The sequence below is a fragment of the Podarcis gaigeae genome (genome assembly GCF_964106915.1).
Source record: "Podarcis gaigeae genome assembly, chromosome: 3".
Taxonomy (NCBI): domain Eukaryota; kingdom Metazoa; phylum Chordata; class Lepidosauria; order Squamata; family Lacertidae; genus Podarcis; species Podarcis gaigeae.
In genome coordinates, this window is record NC_139680.1 from 28,657,197 (window position 1) to 28,673,710 (window position 16,514).

Genomic DNA, 16,514 nt, shown 5'->3' on the forward strand with positions numbered 1-16,514 from the left:
GTCACTTGACATCTTCTGCCACCACAAATGTAGTATACTTTCTACAACTGTAGTGACAACAGTTCCCATAACAATACTATTTGCCATCAATCACAGCTATAAAACTTTGTGATGCTTCTGAACCCTACTGGCTCTCTTGTCGTAATATGCATCACTATCAAAAGCAAGTAAGTCTCTCTTTTCCTCCCTCATTGGCATAAATAAAACTTTTCCGTCAGAATTATAGATAATTTATTGCTATATTCTAAATGACTAAATGCAAAGTTAACATAAAACTTGCCTTGCTGGCTGATATGAAGGTACAGTGGTACCTCGGGTTACATACGCTTCAGGTTACATACGCTTCAGGTTACAGACTCTGCTAACCTAGAAATAGTGCTTCAGGTTAAGAACTTTGCTTCAGGATGAGAACAGAAATCGTGCTCCGGCAGCACGGCAGCAGAAGGAGGCCCCATTAGCTAAAGTGGTGCTTCAGGTTAAGAACAGTTTCAAGTTAAGAACAGACCTCTGGAACGAATTAAGTACTTAACCCGAGGTACCACTGTACAGCTAATCTGGGGGGGGGGGTGTTGCTGTTTTGAAATCAACTGCTTTTAATTACTGCTTTCAACACACACTGAGAGATGCACACACCTGTTTTTAAAAGAGCTGTATAAAGATAATGACCATTTATTGTGAAATGCAGGTACCAAAATAAGTAAATTATTCTAATGATGAAAAATGCTTGGGTGAAGTAAAACACAATACAGAGTCTCATAGCGCCTTAAAGACTTAACACATTTATTATGGCCCAAACTTTTATGGACTAGAGAGCAGAGTACACTTCATCAGATGCATAAAGTGGCTTTTTTTAGCTGGCAGGATTACACCCACGTGGATGTAGAAGGGAAGCTACTGCGAACAGTGGGGGTAAGCGGTAATGAAATGCAAAAAGCACCGTCTGTGACGCTTGCATTTAAAGCTTAAATGCAGGCGCAGGTGCACACATACACATACAAAGCCTAGGGATCATTCACAATGAACTGCACTTGGCAAAAGCAATCCTAAAACGAATGGGTTAAATAATTTAACTTCTGGAGCAGAAGAGGAAACCGCTGTCTCTATTTCAGCACAAATGAACAGAATCATTGGTTCTCAAAAGACAGCCTCATAATATAAGTTACAATAAATGAAGAGAATCAAAGCAATCACACTCCTCTCTCTCTTTAAAATAATGTTTCATACATCACCCCCCCCCAACTTTATAGCTGACATGCAACATTTTAAAGCTGCAATCCAGTTGAAATAAATTGCTAATGGCTAGCAAATCATTTCATTTATTGCTTCTTATGAAAGCCCAGTTTTATATATGAATGCCTTTTTTTTTACTACTTTTCTAAACCTGTTTCAGATTTATTTCAATCTAAGCACTTAAATAAGGTCCTCCTACTGCCTTGCAAAAGAATCCATAGTTCTTTCACCATCCACAGGAGGGCAGTGTCTCAAACATATTCTGCAAACTATGCAACATGACACAGCTTGGCACAAGAACATTCTTTTTTTTTTTAAAGTCTACTTACCCAACGTCCATGCAAAGTAGTATTTAGGTCTGGCAGCCATAAGAGACAGGTACAAGTAGATAACCCTTGTAGGTAGCGAAGCTGTTGCTTGGAAATGTTCATCGATGTTGTACTCTACAGGCAAAGTTTTGCTAACAGTCATATGAAACAACAAGGATAGTCCGCACACTATGAGTTTCTGCGCCACAGCTGTCTGAAACATGCAAGATGTAAAACTTTGTGAGCATCTTTCAAAAACGAAACTTACAAGCGATGCCATCTTACAGTATAGAAGGTGCCTTATCTTTTTCTTTTTGGCAGGGGGAAGGGTCGACAAAACTCTTACAGTGTTGTCTTTGCTTGCCGAAAAGAATAAAAACAAACATTAGAGTCTAAACATGGCCTGACTTATTTCCTAGTAGAAACTGGGATCCCTTTAAACTATGAAATGGAGTTAAAAGGGGGGGGGGTTCTAACACCCATTGGGAGAACGCTTCCAGCAGGTAGCTAGCACTTCCTCGTTAGAGATGCTATCAACCAGCTGTGGACTGAACCATATACATAGTAAGGTTGCTTTTCATCTAAATGCTCCAGACTATAGGAGCCAACTCCTGGGGGGCGAGGTTCCTTTGCCTGCCCCAATAAAATATTTGAGGGGGATGCCCCTCCAGTTGCCATTCAAATGGTGTGTTCGTGCCCAGGACCAAACCTGGGATCTCCTGCTCATAAAAGCATCCACTTGACCACTGAGCTACATCCCTTCCCCATATTTCTGATATTTTACTCTGTTATTGCATGTGTTGTTATTGTTTGCTGTTTCCATTTTGCAAGCTGCTCTAGTTACCTTCTGCACAGAAGAAGTAAAGGTAAAGGTAAAGGAAAAGGACCCCTGACTGTTAAGTCCAGTCGCAAATGACTCTGGGGTTTCGGCGCTCATCTCACTTTACTGGCCTGGGAGCCGACGCTTGTCCGCAGACAGTTTTTCCGGGTCATGTGGCCAGCATAACTAAGCCGCTTCTGGCGAAACCAGCAGCACACGGAAACGGTGTTTACCTTCCCGCCGGAGCGGTACCTATTTATCTACTTGCACTTTGACATGTTTTTGAGCTGCTAGGTTGGCAGGAGCTGGGACTGAACAACGGGAGCTCGCCCCGTTGCGGGGATTCGAACTGCCGACCTTCCGATTGGCAAGCCCTAGGCTCAGTGGTTTAGACCACAGCACCACCCGCGTCCGCACAGAAGAAGAGCAGGATATAAATATCCAGAAACAAGCAAATCAGAACAGTTGTATCGCTACAACTAAAGAAGCAGGTTTTCTATATTTGTTTCTGCTCTTTCATCATGGTAGGACAGAGTTGGCAGAGGGAGCATTCATGTGTTAGGCAGATGCTGGCTTGTCCAAGAAGGATGATGCCTCAGGGTACAAACTGGACAAAATTGGACTAGATTGCCCACATGTACATACCATCCCCATGAAACAGATTCAGTTCTTTCTCGCAAGCTGGTTTTCAAGTGTCAAGGTCTCTTAAAATATAGTGCCAATATTTTTGAAAAGTTCTCTCCCTACCAAGGCATATACAAATGTGTCTGGGTTTTTCTGTTAATACATGGTAAATAGGTAAATAAATATCTGAAGGGGATCCAAGTTTATGAGACTAATACCGTCTCACACAATGAAGCCAAAGGGGGGGGGGCGTTAAGAGGAAAATTCAGCATGCAATAACAATTGTATACTAAACAGTTGAGCGGCATGTAATCTAAGAAGATTAGTATATTAGTAAAAAGAGAGAAAGGGGTAACCAAAACTTGCTATTCAATGCCATCTAATCTGATCTCCTACCAAGACTTGAAAAGTGAAAATTACACCGTTCTAAGAATAAAACCTGCTGTGAACAGGTTTGTAGAGGCATGCTACTGAAGTGCAGGAGTCATTTTAAAAGAAGTAGAGCTGCTAAAGCATTAGTGCTATGTATAAAAATGCAGAGTTGCGCTGGTAAAAGAGGGGTATGTACTTGCAATGACTTCCTGTTAGTTTATGTGCACTGAAACTGTACATTATGTGCACTGAGATGTAAGCCCTGCTGAGTTCAATTGGACTGACTCTCAGGCAACTGGCTGAAGACATGTGGCAACAGAGGGGGGCCTCAAAACAGCGTCCCCCTCTCCACCAGAGAAGAAGGGGCGAGGGTAGATCTACCTCAGTAACAAAGGGGGGGGTAGAGAAAGATGGACATTGGGATTTGCTGACCAAGAGGATCCTGCTGCTTGAAGTGATCGCCCCACCTTGCCTCACAAGTAGGCCAGCCCTGCTCTCAGATAAGTGAGTACAGTGGTACCTCGGGTTACATACGCTTCAGGTTACATACGCTTCAGGTTATAGACTCTGCTAACCCAGAAATAGTGCTTAAGGTTAAGAACTTTGCTTCACGATGAGAACAAAAATCGTGCTCCGGCGGCGGCGCAGCAGCAGGAGGCCCCATTAGCTAACGTGGTGCTTCAGGTTAAGAACAGTTTCAGGTTAAGTACGGACATCCAGGACGAATTAAGTACTTAACCCGAGGTACCACTGTATAGGATTGCAGCTTTCAAATTACATGAATTTTGTTATTTATGGAGTTACCAAACATCTGTTTCTCAAGGTTCTTTTCTCTGATCAGGTATAAAGTTTTAATTCTGGAAGGTTAAGGAGTTTTCAGCAATCCACAGTTAATTTATCAAGTGGCTTTCATGTATATTCTTTTGTTTAAACCAAAGTAGTTCCCATAGTTGTTTCTAATGAAATTCCTGTTCAATCTTTCATAGTGTATTATCATTATCTTCAAACCACTCCAGAATCTATCTGAAACTTGATTGTATCTTATTTTATTGGGTACTCCCAGTGTTCCATTGTTTATCCTGTGATATAGATTTTCATTAGATGCTCTACTAGGTTTATTTGGAGCTTATGAATCTCATGGTTCTTTTCTGTATTTCAATGAGTTTAGAGCTTTCTATTTTCAAGGATAGTGTTATGAATAAGACAGTATTTTAGGGATGAAGACAATGGATACAGAAGCTGTTTTTCCCCAGTCATGATAAATGAAGTTTTTCCAAATTGTTTTCAATCTGTGTTATCCCGATCCCAAAATCTATGCAGCCTGTAAATAAATACCGCTAACTTCCTACTTCAGGGAAAGCAAGGAAGGGCCTACAGCAAAATATTACATTGCTGTAATGGATCTAAGAAGTAAACAACAGTGACAAGAAATAACTTGGCCAGGAAACCATCCAAAAGAAAATTCAGTCACTCAGGTCACAAGACTTGTGCTCCCTCCAAAATGTCAATCCATTGTGACTTTTAATTTTCATATCTGACACTTTAAGGTCATGTGAAATACAAGAGTCTAAACTATCAGAATTTTATATCTATTTGAAACAGAATTTACACACACATGTGGGGGGAGGAGAGAGAGAGAGAGAGAGAGAGAGAGAGAGAGAGAGAGAAAGAGAGAGAGATATTATACTTTAGATCTTACGATCTGAAAGATGTTTAGCCAAAAGGAGACCTCAAATAAGTCAATATATTTTGGTACGTACAGAAATCCTTAATGCTGTTTCCTCAGAATAGCCAGTCTTAACTAATCGTAACAATCTGAGCTATTACTATTTATCAAAACTAGAACATAACTGCCAAATCTATCAACAGATTTTTAAACTACATATAGAAAAATTCCTAGAACTGGAATCATACCCTTGCTGATGAAAGTAAACTTAGGTATGATGCCTCAGAGAGCTAAATTATTACTTAGATTTGTCCTCGTTCTTTAACAGCACTTGTTCCTTAATTCATGTGTTACACAATTTTGAGCTCATATGAAATCCTCCAAAATTTGGGGTAGGTTTTTATTCAATACGGCTTTTTGTTCATTTAACCCATTTTAGAGTGAGGGCCAACTCTCTGACATATTTATCATTTTTCACATATATATTTTTTATCTTAAAGTCAAGCCTTAAAATGAGAAATTTTTTTTGCACGTTTCAAAATTTGCATTAGTGATATTCAAAAGTGATTTTAAGAGATGTTTTTAACTCATCTGTTTGTTTGAGTTTTCTACAGGCAATTAAAAATGTTCTAAAAGAGATTTCATTGGGTGAGCAAAGTGACACTCCTTTGCAAATGAAATATGAATTATCAATGTTTTCAAAATACATGGGTGGTTCATTCAGTACCTTTTAGAGCAGAAACTTTCTAAAACAGACTTAATATTATTTTTTTATATATATACCGAAATAAGCTTCTATGAAAGTTTAGAAAGAATAAAACTAGGTGCACCGACATTAATATATGTAAACATCCATAACTAAATACACAATAAAACAATCCCATTAAAATTACTATATCCTAGAAACGTTTATCTGATTGTTCATTGTTGTTTTAGATTTATTTAATTGTTGCATGCCATATGCCCTAATGTAAACAAAGATGTATCTCAACGCAACCATGTTAAACAGTTTAAAGAGGAAAAGGAATAAAAACTATGTTACGGGTAGGGGGGGCACTATATACTCAGTATCAGGACCAGCCCAAAACATTTTAGCACCTGAGGCAGACCCCGAAATAGTGTCCCCCTCTCCCCGCCATGCAAGAAGGGGTGAGTGAAGATCTACATCAGGAACAAGGGAGAAATAAAAATCAACATCGGGATCTGCAGCCCCTGTGGATCCTGCCGCCTGAGGACTCGCCTCCCCTTGCCTCATGAGCGGGCTGGCCCTGCTCACTAGGAACAACTAATCAAAACAGCTCTTTCCTGGCTATCCATCAATTATATTCATTACAAGAATGTCTGATGATTCTGCAATGTCCTGCAAATGGGTAATTATTGCAAATGTATAAGACTGTTTGTTTTCTGCCTTATTGTATGTTACATGAGTTTGCACTGGGCCATTTTGTGTGTTAAGTTTTTGTGATTGTCAAAGATCCATTCCAGTTACATATTCATCACGTTTGAACATGAGCAACTGACCTTCCTTCGTTTACTGTTTTTATCTATAAGATGCTGGTCTCTCTTTTTTTGTTAAGTCACAATACTTAATTGTGTCGGTGAAGAAGCATAGAGTGCTGGGATTAGATATTGGTTTCGTTTTGGCTGCTTGCTCGGCTTATCAGGGGCCCGTTGGGCAAGTCATCATTCCAGCCTCCATTACAAAGCTGATGATGCTGATGATGAATACTCAAGTTCTTCACACAATGTCATTTCAGTAAGAGTATAATGACCCTGAAAGCAATACTTGCTTTATTGCTTCTATTTTCCATTGTGTTACTGTTTCACTGACTGTTTAATTTGTTTAAAACTTGTCATAGGGTGTCCTATAAATGCTCAAAAGAAAGATATGATAGCAATCATCTCAGGGCTGATGATGGGCAGTTAGCAATGATCCACGATTGCTCAATTAGCAATGATTAATGACAGGGCCTTCTCACTGGCAAGTTCCCTGCTTGTGGAATGCCTTCCTTGGTAAGGCACCATCATTCTTTCTCATTAATGCCCAGAAGAAATTTTTAAAAACCCTCTTATTTACCCAGTTATATGACAACTGAAAAATACTGTTTCCAGGAACCTTGAAATCATTAGTTGTGAGGGTATGTGACTGTTTTAGATGTTCTTAATTTTCTAAATAGATATAGATAATAGAGATACAGATTCGTCCAGCATCTTCCCATGAGGCTGGGTGGAGTTCAGAAGCTTTGGCTACCATTTTGGTTTAGCCACAGATTGCTGCGGAACTGCTCTTAACAATGGATAGCTTAAACAAACCTGTTTCAGAAAACAGGGTCTGAAGTTGACTTGTTTGATTAACTAGCATTTGTCAAGTTTGGATAGCATAACTGATTGTGATTAACTAAAAGCAGAAGCACACAAAACTAGGAGGGGCTAGACATGTTCACATCTAGCTAATCCACAGCTTAGCGTGATGTCAAAATGCAGCCAATGGCTCACCAAAGGGCACTCCATTAATTCATGACTGAGATTTAAAGCTGTGATTTCCTGACTCATAACTCACAACCATGGCCTGAAGGGACAGGATACAGCAACCCTGCCAAAGCTAATCAGGTTTGGATCTGGTCGGTTTCTAGATGGAAAACATGTATACTGCCTTCCACAGAGTATGTATTCATGAAATATATCCATGGGCTATACATGAAATAAAATTTTAAAAATCCAATTATATTATACCATACCACTCTCCACTTTGCTACACGAACTCCACATAAGTGGGCACCCACAAAATTATGAAACATTCTAAGCTCTGGAAAGCATTTTAGAAATTATTACTTTATGTGTTAACTCTGTATCTGATGCCTAAGATTCAATGTCCTACTAGGAAAGACAGCAACTAATCTCAGTGGATGTTAAAGCGGGTCCTAGGTGGTTAAAACTTTATTTTAAGACACCTGTTTGGAGTGGAGCTCATTTTGATGCTTGCTTGGCAGCTTCACAAAATATAATTAGTTCAGCAAAGCTTGTGGCATTTGGGACTGCTGCACAAGGAGTTACACACACACTGAGGCAATTAACAAGGGGTTAAATAGCTAAAAATATTACTAAGAAGCCATAAGCAAAGGGGATGTGTTCCACAAGAACATGGGAGTTTAAGGGTAGCTAATAGCTATAAGAAAAAGAAACTTACGAAGATAGACATTAATTTCAGACAGTTGACACCAGTTTGAGCACCAACAAATGATAGCTTGTAAAAAGGCACAATAGGAGGGAGATATGAGGTAAATCACTTGAGAATTTTGACTATATTCAGTTAACATGCAATTAGCACAGTAGAAACTTACATTAAGCTCATATCATGCGCCTAACGAAGTTAGCAGAAGGAGAAGGGACTGTCGTTAATTTTATGCTACAGAAATAAAACTCAAACGAGAAAGGAAGCTTATTAGATTAGGGGAAAGAGAGTTCTTTCATATAGAGCTTCCCATTTGCTGATCCTCATTACCCAAGAAAGCTAAACTTAATCTAATGATGCATTGTTATTCTTAAAAATAAAAGAAAAAAATCAGTATGAAAATTCAGCCAAAATCCCCCACTTAGATAAGCATTTCAGCAAGATGGCAAACTGAAGTGCAACTCTTTTATGTAAGTAAGCAAGTTGAACTAGCAACCTGATACAGCAAACGCAGCAGGGGGCAAAGAGTTGTACGATCCACGTTATTTCCTAAGAAGCACACAATACTCACTGGCGTTATAAAATGCAGCCAGATTTCTCTTTTAACGCCAGTTGGGAAGTGTAAAATATCAAGAGCAAACACAGGTTCCCTTAAAAGTAATGTCAGAAAGCTAGTGCAGCGTAAGTAACTAAAAATGTCAAGCATGTGAGCAATACAGCTAAAGATAACTTACCTGTACTGTGTGATCGGCCGAGATTTTGAAGGTAAGAGTTCTTTATAAAGGCTCAATTATAGACCCTGCGCTTGACCAACACTTGGGAGTTTTCTAGCAAGTTTATACAGTAAAAATGCAAAGGGCCATCTCTTTGTCAACCACATGGTTCTATGTTAGGAACAGAGAAGATTTTCTCATTTCTAGGCCAGGGCGGTGGAGGAGGTTGGCAATGAGCTCCTGAAGTTCAGTAGTCCCTTAGCTACTATGAGTGGAGCCACACAAACTCACATTTAACCCTGGTTCACGATGCTTGGCATCAGTTATTTCCTCTGCAACTTCTCCCATCACCAATATTTACACCAGCTTTGGGGATGGTAGTGGAGACAGCAGCAGATGAGAAAGCCAAAGACTGTGTCTAAGCAGATATGGGGCCCAATTCAGATAAACAGTTGTGCTGGCAGGAGCCAGCATAACAAATTCTGCTACTGCAACAAACTAAACAAACTTGTTAGACCTTAGAATCCAAAATAATACGGGGAGCTATTCAGCCAAGTTTTACTCAGAGTAGATTCATTCATTTCAATGGCCCTAACTTAAGATTCATTAACTTCAAAGGATGTCCCCTGGGATAAATCTAGTTGGAATACCACCCTGTATTACTTCAGATTATAAGATCTAACAAAAAGTACAGTGGTACCTCAGTTTCGGAACGTAATCCATTCTGGAAGACCATTTGAGCTCCAAAACGTTCGAAAACAGAAGCCTCAAAAAGGAAAACTCAATACGAAAGCTGCATTTCATGTTCAACTTCCAAGGTGCGTTCAAAAACCGAAATGTTAGTCAACGGAGGTGTTTGAAAACCGAGGTACTGCTGTACATAGTTTCTTCCTTCATTCTTCTTGCCTGCTGCTGCAAAATAACTCATTAATACTAGAAGCAGCAGGGAAATTACATTAAAAGTGCATTTTGAAATATGTAGCTGCTTCCGAGGCTACTATACGTTGGCCCACAAGGTCCATTAATGATTATCTATGGAGAGTATCTACCTTTTTAGACATAGGTAATATTTTCTTTTTGAAGGCAGAACTGTGCCATTCGTGAATGATCACCACTCATGTTCAAGATACAGCTTGAGAGAGATGCGCCTGCAAAGAACACGTAATGCAAACAAAGCTTCTCATGCACTAGAAGAACAGCAGCACAGCAAAAAAAAAAAAAAAGCCGTAGATCTTACATTTGGAGAGGGATCTGTTTGTTCATATTTTATCTCTTCTTTCCCATTTGCTTCAGACTGTGTCAGTTGGTATGATCTGCCTTCAATGAAAGTAATATAGTCTTTATAAGAGCATAATGGGCCTGCCAGGATACCCATGAAATTACAGTTGTAACTTAAATACTCCAGCAGACTTGGCATGCGCCTGTAATTCAAAGACAAGCATCTGGTGAGGTTTTCATTGACATTTTCTAAGAGAACAACACTAAAACCACACACTGATTGTATTCTAGTTGCAATTACTTCTATTTACAGGGCCCTAGACTCTTGTGGGATAGCGTTCACCAGGCTGGGGCCACGACCGAAAAGGCCCTGGCTCTGGTTGAGGTCAGTCTAATTTCCCTGGGACCTGGGATCTTCCGAGTGTTGTTGTTTGCATACCGTAAGATACTCTGTGGGGCATACCAAAGGAGGCGGTCCCATAGGTACGAGGGTCCTAGGCCATACAGGGCTTTGAAGGTTAAAACCAGCACCTTAAAGCTGATCCTGTACTCCACCGGGAGCCAGTGCAGCCTTAATCCTTAATCCCCTTAATCCTGAAGCCAAACTTTATTGATTTCTCTTAACAGGCATTATTTAATGGGGTTTGATTTCTGGAATGAAGGGGAAATCCAAGGGGTGAGTCAATACTCTATTAGAAACTTGTCTATATAAATAAAGAGTTTGGGAGGAATTGACTCATATCAAATGTAAAGTGAGCTGCATCAGTCTCTATAGCATAATATATCCAAAGTTATTAATTCAAAGCATATTATTCTTTCCTACTTTTGGGGGGTGAAAAACTCAAAATGGCTTCATTTGTACTTTACACAAATTAGCAGAATGCAACCCAGAGTTTTAAGGGGTCTCCTTAGCTTCCTGTTTTCTGCAGAATAGCCAATTGCAGGTCTGAGGGGCCAGGTGGCAGCTTACACTGAAGCAGAGAAAACTTACCTCACAGCTAAGCATCGCTGTGATTGTGTCAGTTCTTCTTCCTTTCGAAACATTCCTGTGGGTTGAGGAAAGAAATGGGAGTGTAACGTATTGGGGTGGGTCCAACACTGATGCCAAACCATAACTTGGCGTCACAATAATGGGTTGCGGTAAAGCTTGGGCCATCGGACTCCCCAACGCACCTCAGTGCAGCCATAAAGAAGGAGCTCAGTAGCTTACATTTCCCTTGTAGATAAACTGCAGCTTGGTGTATTGTTCAAATCTGGACAAGCTACAGTGAATGTTAACTATGGTCAGTGGAAACCAACCAACTGCAAACCATGGTTTAAAAAGCAGGCTTGCTTCAAGTAACCTTAGTTAAGATTAATGTAGGGTTTGGGGGCATGATAAAATTGCAGCTTATCCACCATGGAAGGTTCTGTTCTCCTCACTGAAGAGGGGAACATAAAAGCCCAACGACTGTCGAGATTTTTCTAACACTAAACCTTGATTTAGCATCATGTCCCTTTTTTTTTAGGTGAACTGGGTAACTTACCGTATTTTTTGCTCTATAAGACTCACTTTTTCCCTCCTAAAAAGTAAGGGGAAATGTCTGTGTGTCTTATGGAGCGAATGCAGGCTGCGCAGCTATCCCAGAAGCCAGAACAGCAAGAGGGATTGCTGCTTTCACTGCGTAGCGATCCCTCTTGCTGTTCTGGCGTCTGAGATTCAGAATTTTTTTTTCTTGTTTTCCTCTTCCAAAAACTAGTTGCGTCTTGTGGTCTGGTGCGTCTTATAGAGCGAAAAATAGTCCCAAAACATCCTCCTCCTTATAAGAGTGGCTATCTAAACTGATCAGTCACGACAGCTATAGTCTAGTATATCTGAACTCTTTTATTATCTGTCTTCATAACTTTACATACCACAATATTGCTAGATACATATTGCATACAAAAACCAAGAACAGTTGAACAAGGCACAGAACAGCTAAGTAGTGGTATAGTACTCAGCCCTTACAGTCACCAGTTATCTGTTTTGTTAATTTGGCAATAAGCACAACTCCTTCACCTATTGTAAAGAACAGCCAGAATAGAGAATAAAGGATATCCTTGCATGACCTGCTCCATGCATGAGCAAAGAAGCTTCCTTGAGAATTTTTACATAGTTCTGGCTGTCGTATTTTGTTGTTGTTGTTGTTTACTGTCACATAGCATTCCCCTCATTAACAGATAAACATATTGGTACAATTATGCATCTCCAATTCCTGTTAAAGACATGTGAAAATAAACATGGCCACATGGCTTATGTTCCACACCGCAAGAGAAGGCATTAACAAGAGAGGATTTAGCTCACCGTCCTGCCCCCAGCCCCCCAAAGTCTTACCATCATGAATTTCATACGCCAAGCTTGTGATTTTCTGTGTAATTATCATCATTGGGCTGTGACAAAGTGAGAGGGAAATGAAAAAATAAAAGACTTCAGAAACAGAACATGCAGATCTCACCCATAAAAGTATTGCTTTCCAACAGAAAGATAGAACTGAACGTGCCATTAATTTGCTTTTAAAACATGCCACTAGAAGTCTTTTTATGGGTAGGTCTTAGGTAAGCCTGTGTGGAAGAAAAACCAGTGGCATTAAAATCAATACTAAACCAACCAACTATATCGTTTGATGCCCAAGAATTCAGATCATTGTCAAGAGGCTTTGATTTTGAAGCTATTCTGGGCTATTCAGCAACTAAGCATGACCTTTCCGTGGTGGTTATGCAACTGTGGAACGCTTTCCCAAAGGAAACCTATTGGGTTTCCTCTTTTTGCCAGATATATACACAGGTTGAAAGAAGGGAGACCTTGGAGGAAGGGTGGGATGACAAGTGTAAGAAAACAAATGACCATTTCATTTGAGCTAGCATAACAAGATAACAGCTTGATCAGGGTTGCCATTTATTTCCAACCTTGATTTGTGGACAAGCCTTGTGATTGGGGAAAAAACAACAACATGGTTTCCCACAAACCAGCGGCAGAATTCCTTCATCAGAAGAGTGTGAAGAAGAGGATGGAGCAGTCAAACCTGATGCTGTTGAATGCTTGTTCTCAGGGTGTCTGAGCCATTCCTTGGCATTCATGTTTATGCATTTATTTATGCACATATGTGCCACAGACAAAATGCATGATTTTCTACCATGAAGGCCATTCCCATATACACAGGTGTTCTTGAAAGCCAATGGAAGAGACTAAAACCTGGCAAATGGCAAGTCTAGGTTATTTTTTTTAAGAGACACTCCCAAATCTGTGGCATTACTCACCAGGTAGAGGTACCTGAAAAAAATGGCTGTCCCTAGTAAATATAGTAGTGTTTTTTGAGCCTGTCAGACACATGCCGTCAGCCACATATTTGCTCCATAAATATTAGAATGCAGCTGACTTTGAAAAATTGAACTTATTTTAAAAGCAATAAAAAGTAATTAGTGTCTTTGTACAGCCAGCCTGTAGGGAGCATATTGGTTTTCCTGCATGTCGAGGAAGACATTGTTTGCTGCCTTTTAGTCACTTGGGTAATGGTAATTATAATAACAGAGAAAGCAATATAGCAAAGATCCATCGGTACTCAGGAGAAACACCATTCCCTGATTACACAATTCAGACTAGAAAAATCAAAACTCATTTTCACAGTGTAAATAAATGGTAATCTGGAGGTCCCACGCCAACCACAGATAAAGGAGGGATTTTGACTCCCTCAACAGGCTTTACAAAACCCTCTTGTACCAAGGAGAGGAGAAAGATGACAAAAGCACGTTGGCAGATAAATTGGTTGAAGAGAACAGCATGAAGAGAGCAATTTTTAATACTTGTGTTTTTATTGCACATCACCATACACAAAGTTAAATGGAGAGGCAGTATTAAATGCTTTGCCCCAAATGGCAAACAACAGCTTTGGGCGGGAGGATTTTCACAGGAAAGTGGCACCAGGGATTTCCTATGTTGCATCTATCTAAACTCCAAAAGGAGCTGTGATGAATCTAGGTAGAAATTTGTGCGGTAGAAGTCCTTCCCAGACAGATATCTCAGTATAGAGCTACATGCATGGAGAGGATTGTACAGAGTTCTTCTCCTATTATAGATAAATAGGCAAAGATCTCAAAAGAAACCCATAAAAACTGATTAAAGAACTTTTAAATTGTGCACACATGTATACAGTTCCAGGAAAACATGTTTAACTCATCTGTCTATCTATCTATCTATCTATCTATCTATCTATCTATCTATCTATCTATCTATCTATCCTCAATGGGTTGTATCCAACTAATACATAACTAATGTCAATTGATTTCAATGGGTCTGCTCTGAATCTGTCTTAATTGGATACAATCCACTATATTTAGCTAGAGAAACACCTGGGATATAGAAAGTATTATTTATTCTTACCCAGAAAAATCAGCAGAATATTGTCCGTAATCAAAGATATAGACTCTAGAAATTTGGCACACAGTGAGGTATCCCAAAGCAAAAACAAAACAATATCTGAAAGAGAGAAGGTAAAGTAGTTATTAAATTATCATGTAAGTGCATTGGAGAGTAATATAAGCTTTTTAAAAAATCTTTAAAGCTATGGATGATCAGGCACACACACACACACACACACACACACACATGCTAAGAACATTCTTTCCCCACAACAAGTCCAGTGGCTGTATTGGGGGAGAGGCTCAACAACTTTGGGCCATCTCCCCTCATTTTCTTAAAATTTAGTCCCCAAAAATGGGGGGGTGTCTTATAGACGGAAAAATATGGTAATGCTATCCGAGATTATCACAGTACAGTCATACCTCGGGTTGAAGATGCTTCAGGTTGAGCGTTTTTGGGTTGCGCTCCACGGTGACCTGGAAGTAATGGAACGCGTTACTTCCGGGTTTCGCCGCTCGTGCATGTGCAGACGGTCAAAATGACGTCACGCGCATGCGCAGAAGCAGTAAATCGCAACCCGCAGGTGTGGGTTGCGTTCGCTTCAGGATGCAAACGGGGCTCTAGAACGGATCCTGTTCGTATCCAGAGGTACCACTGTACAAAGGTGGTAATAGTCCCATATGCACTATGGGATTAATTTGTTTTTAAAAAGGGCACTTAGACCATCTTGTAACCTTATTAAAGTAGATACTTTCATACTGTTGATACTTTCATACCTGTCCAGCTCCCGTGTGTCACTGGCTGACAGCTTATAATTTTCTGCTGAGGAAAACTATGCCCATCGAAGCATGGTGCAAGTTTTATTCAACACCATGTGACTCACAACTACCTCAAAATGTCTGCTACCCTAGTCTCTCATTGTTCCACAGGTTTGTTCCATGGAACACCTGGGTTGTATTTTACTACATAAACTTGAAATTGCAACTTGGAGTAGCTGCTATGAGAACTGGGAAGGTTTAGAGTAGGAAACTGAAGGCCAGCCCCTGCCTTCTACTTTGAACGCTTGAATTTTCTGGTTGAAAATGGTCATGTCTTTGGTCAGAACGATTAGCATTTCCATGACCATTTTCTACCAGAAAATTCAAGCGTTCAAAGCAGCCATTAGCTATTAAGGTTATTAATTATTTTATATAAAAAAGTAGCTTCGGTTTTGAGTGCAGGCACTCGTTTTCCAACTTATCTGATAAAAAACAAAATCTAATATTCATAGTTGTAGATGAAATTTGGCGGGGGGCGGTGGAGGTAAAACAGTGTTTGATAGCTGGAAAATCTGTAACTAAATTCCTATTACACAGTGCCCACTCCAACACCAGATTATTTCATTAAGTATTACAGAAAGAGGCATTCTGATAAATGCCATTTATGGTAAGACAGATGACATTTCAAATAATGAGCACTACAGAAAATGAATTGAAACACAAAAGTACATACAATAATTTGACACACAAACTTTACGGTCATTAATATTCCCTTACCACGATAGAATCTGTAGCAATGAATATGGAAGTGCACATTTTATGTAAAAAGCCAATGATAGCAGCACTGAGCATCTGCTTGCTTATAACAGTTATTAATAAGCTGCATTAATTAAAATTCTTGTTTATACTAAATGATTTCAGCCATAAAACAAATGTGCATAGCTGTTCTTAAGCAGCCACAAATTCTAGATACTCCCATGAAGCTCAGAATCATATTTGGGAGTTAAATAGAAGCAACAAGAAGAAAAGAAAATAAGGTTTATCTGTTGCCAGAGTTGTGCCTTTATAAATATTCTTATACAACATGCACAGGAGCCCTTAACACCTGTTCCTCTAAGCAAGTCCTGGATTCCATCCTATGCATGCCTACTCAAAGAATCCAATGATTTCAATTAGACTTGCTCACAGGTTAAGTGGGTACAGGATTTCAGCCTTAATGTCCTAAGCTCTAATTGCACACATACTGATGTACCAGATT

General features: G+C 39.7%; 1 protein-coding gene across 2 annotated transcripts in view; it reads right to left on the minus strand.

The window, feature by feature from the left end:
* Positions 1-16,514, minus strand: part of MBOAT2 (membrane bound glycerophospholipid O-acyltransferase 2) — a 63,248-nt gene that overhangs the window by 9,614 nt on the left and 37,120 nt on the right. For both annotated transcript variants that reach the window (XM_083730457.1, XM_083730458.1), the window contains exons 4-8: positions 14,520-14,615; positions 12,477-12,532; positions 11,115-11,169; positions 10,143-10,326; positions 1,560-1,752 (exon numbers count right to left, since the gene is read on the minus strand). In XM_083730457.1, the coding sequence (XP_083586583.1) occupies positions 1,560-1,752; positions 10,143-10,326; positions 11,115-11,169; positions 12,477-12,532; positions 14,520-14,615 (584 nt within the window). The remainder of the gene's footprint in view (positions 1-1,559; positions 1,753-10,142; positions 10,327-11,114; positions 11,170-12,476; positions 12,533-14,519; positions 14,616-16,514) is intronic.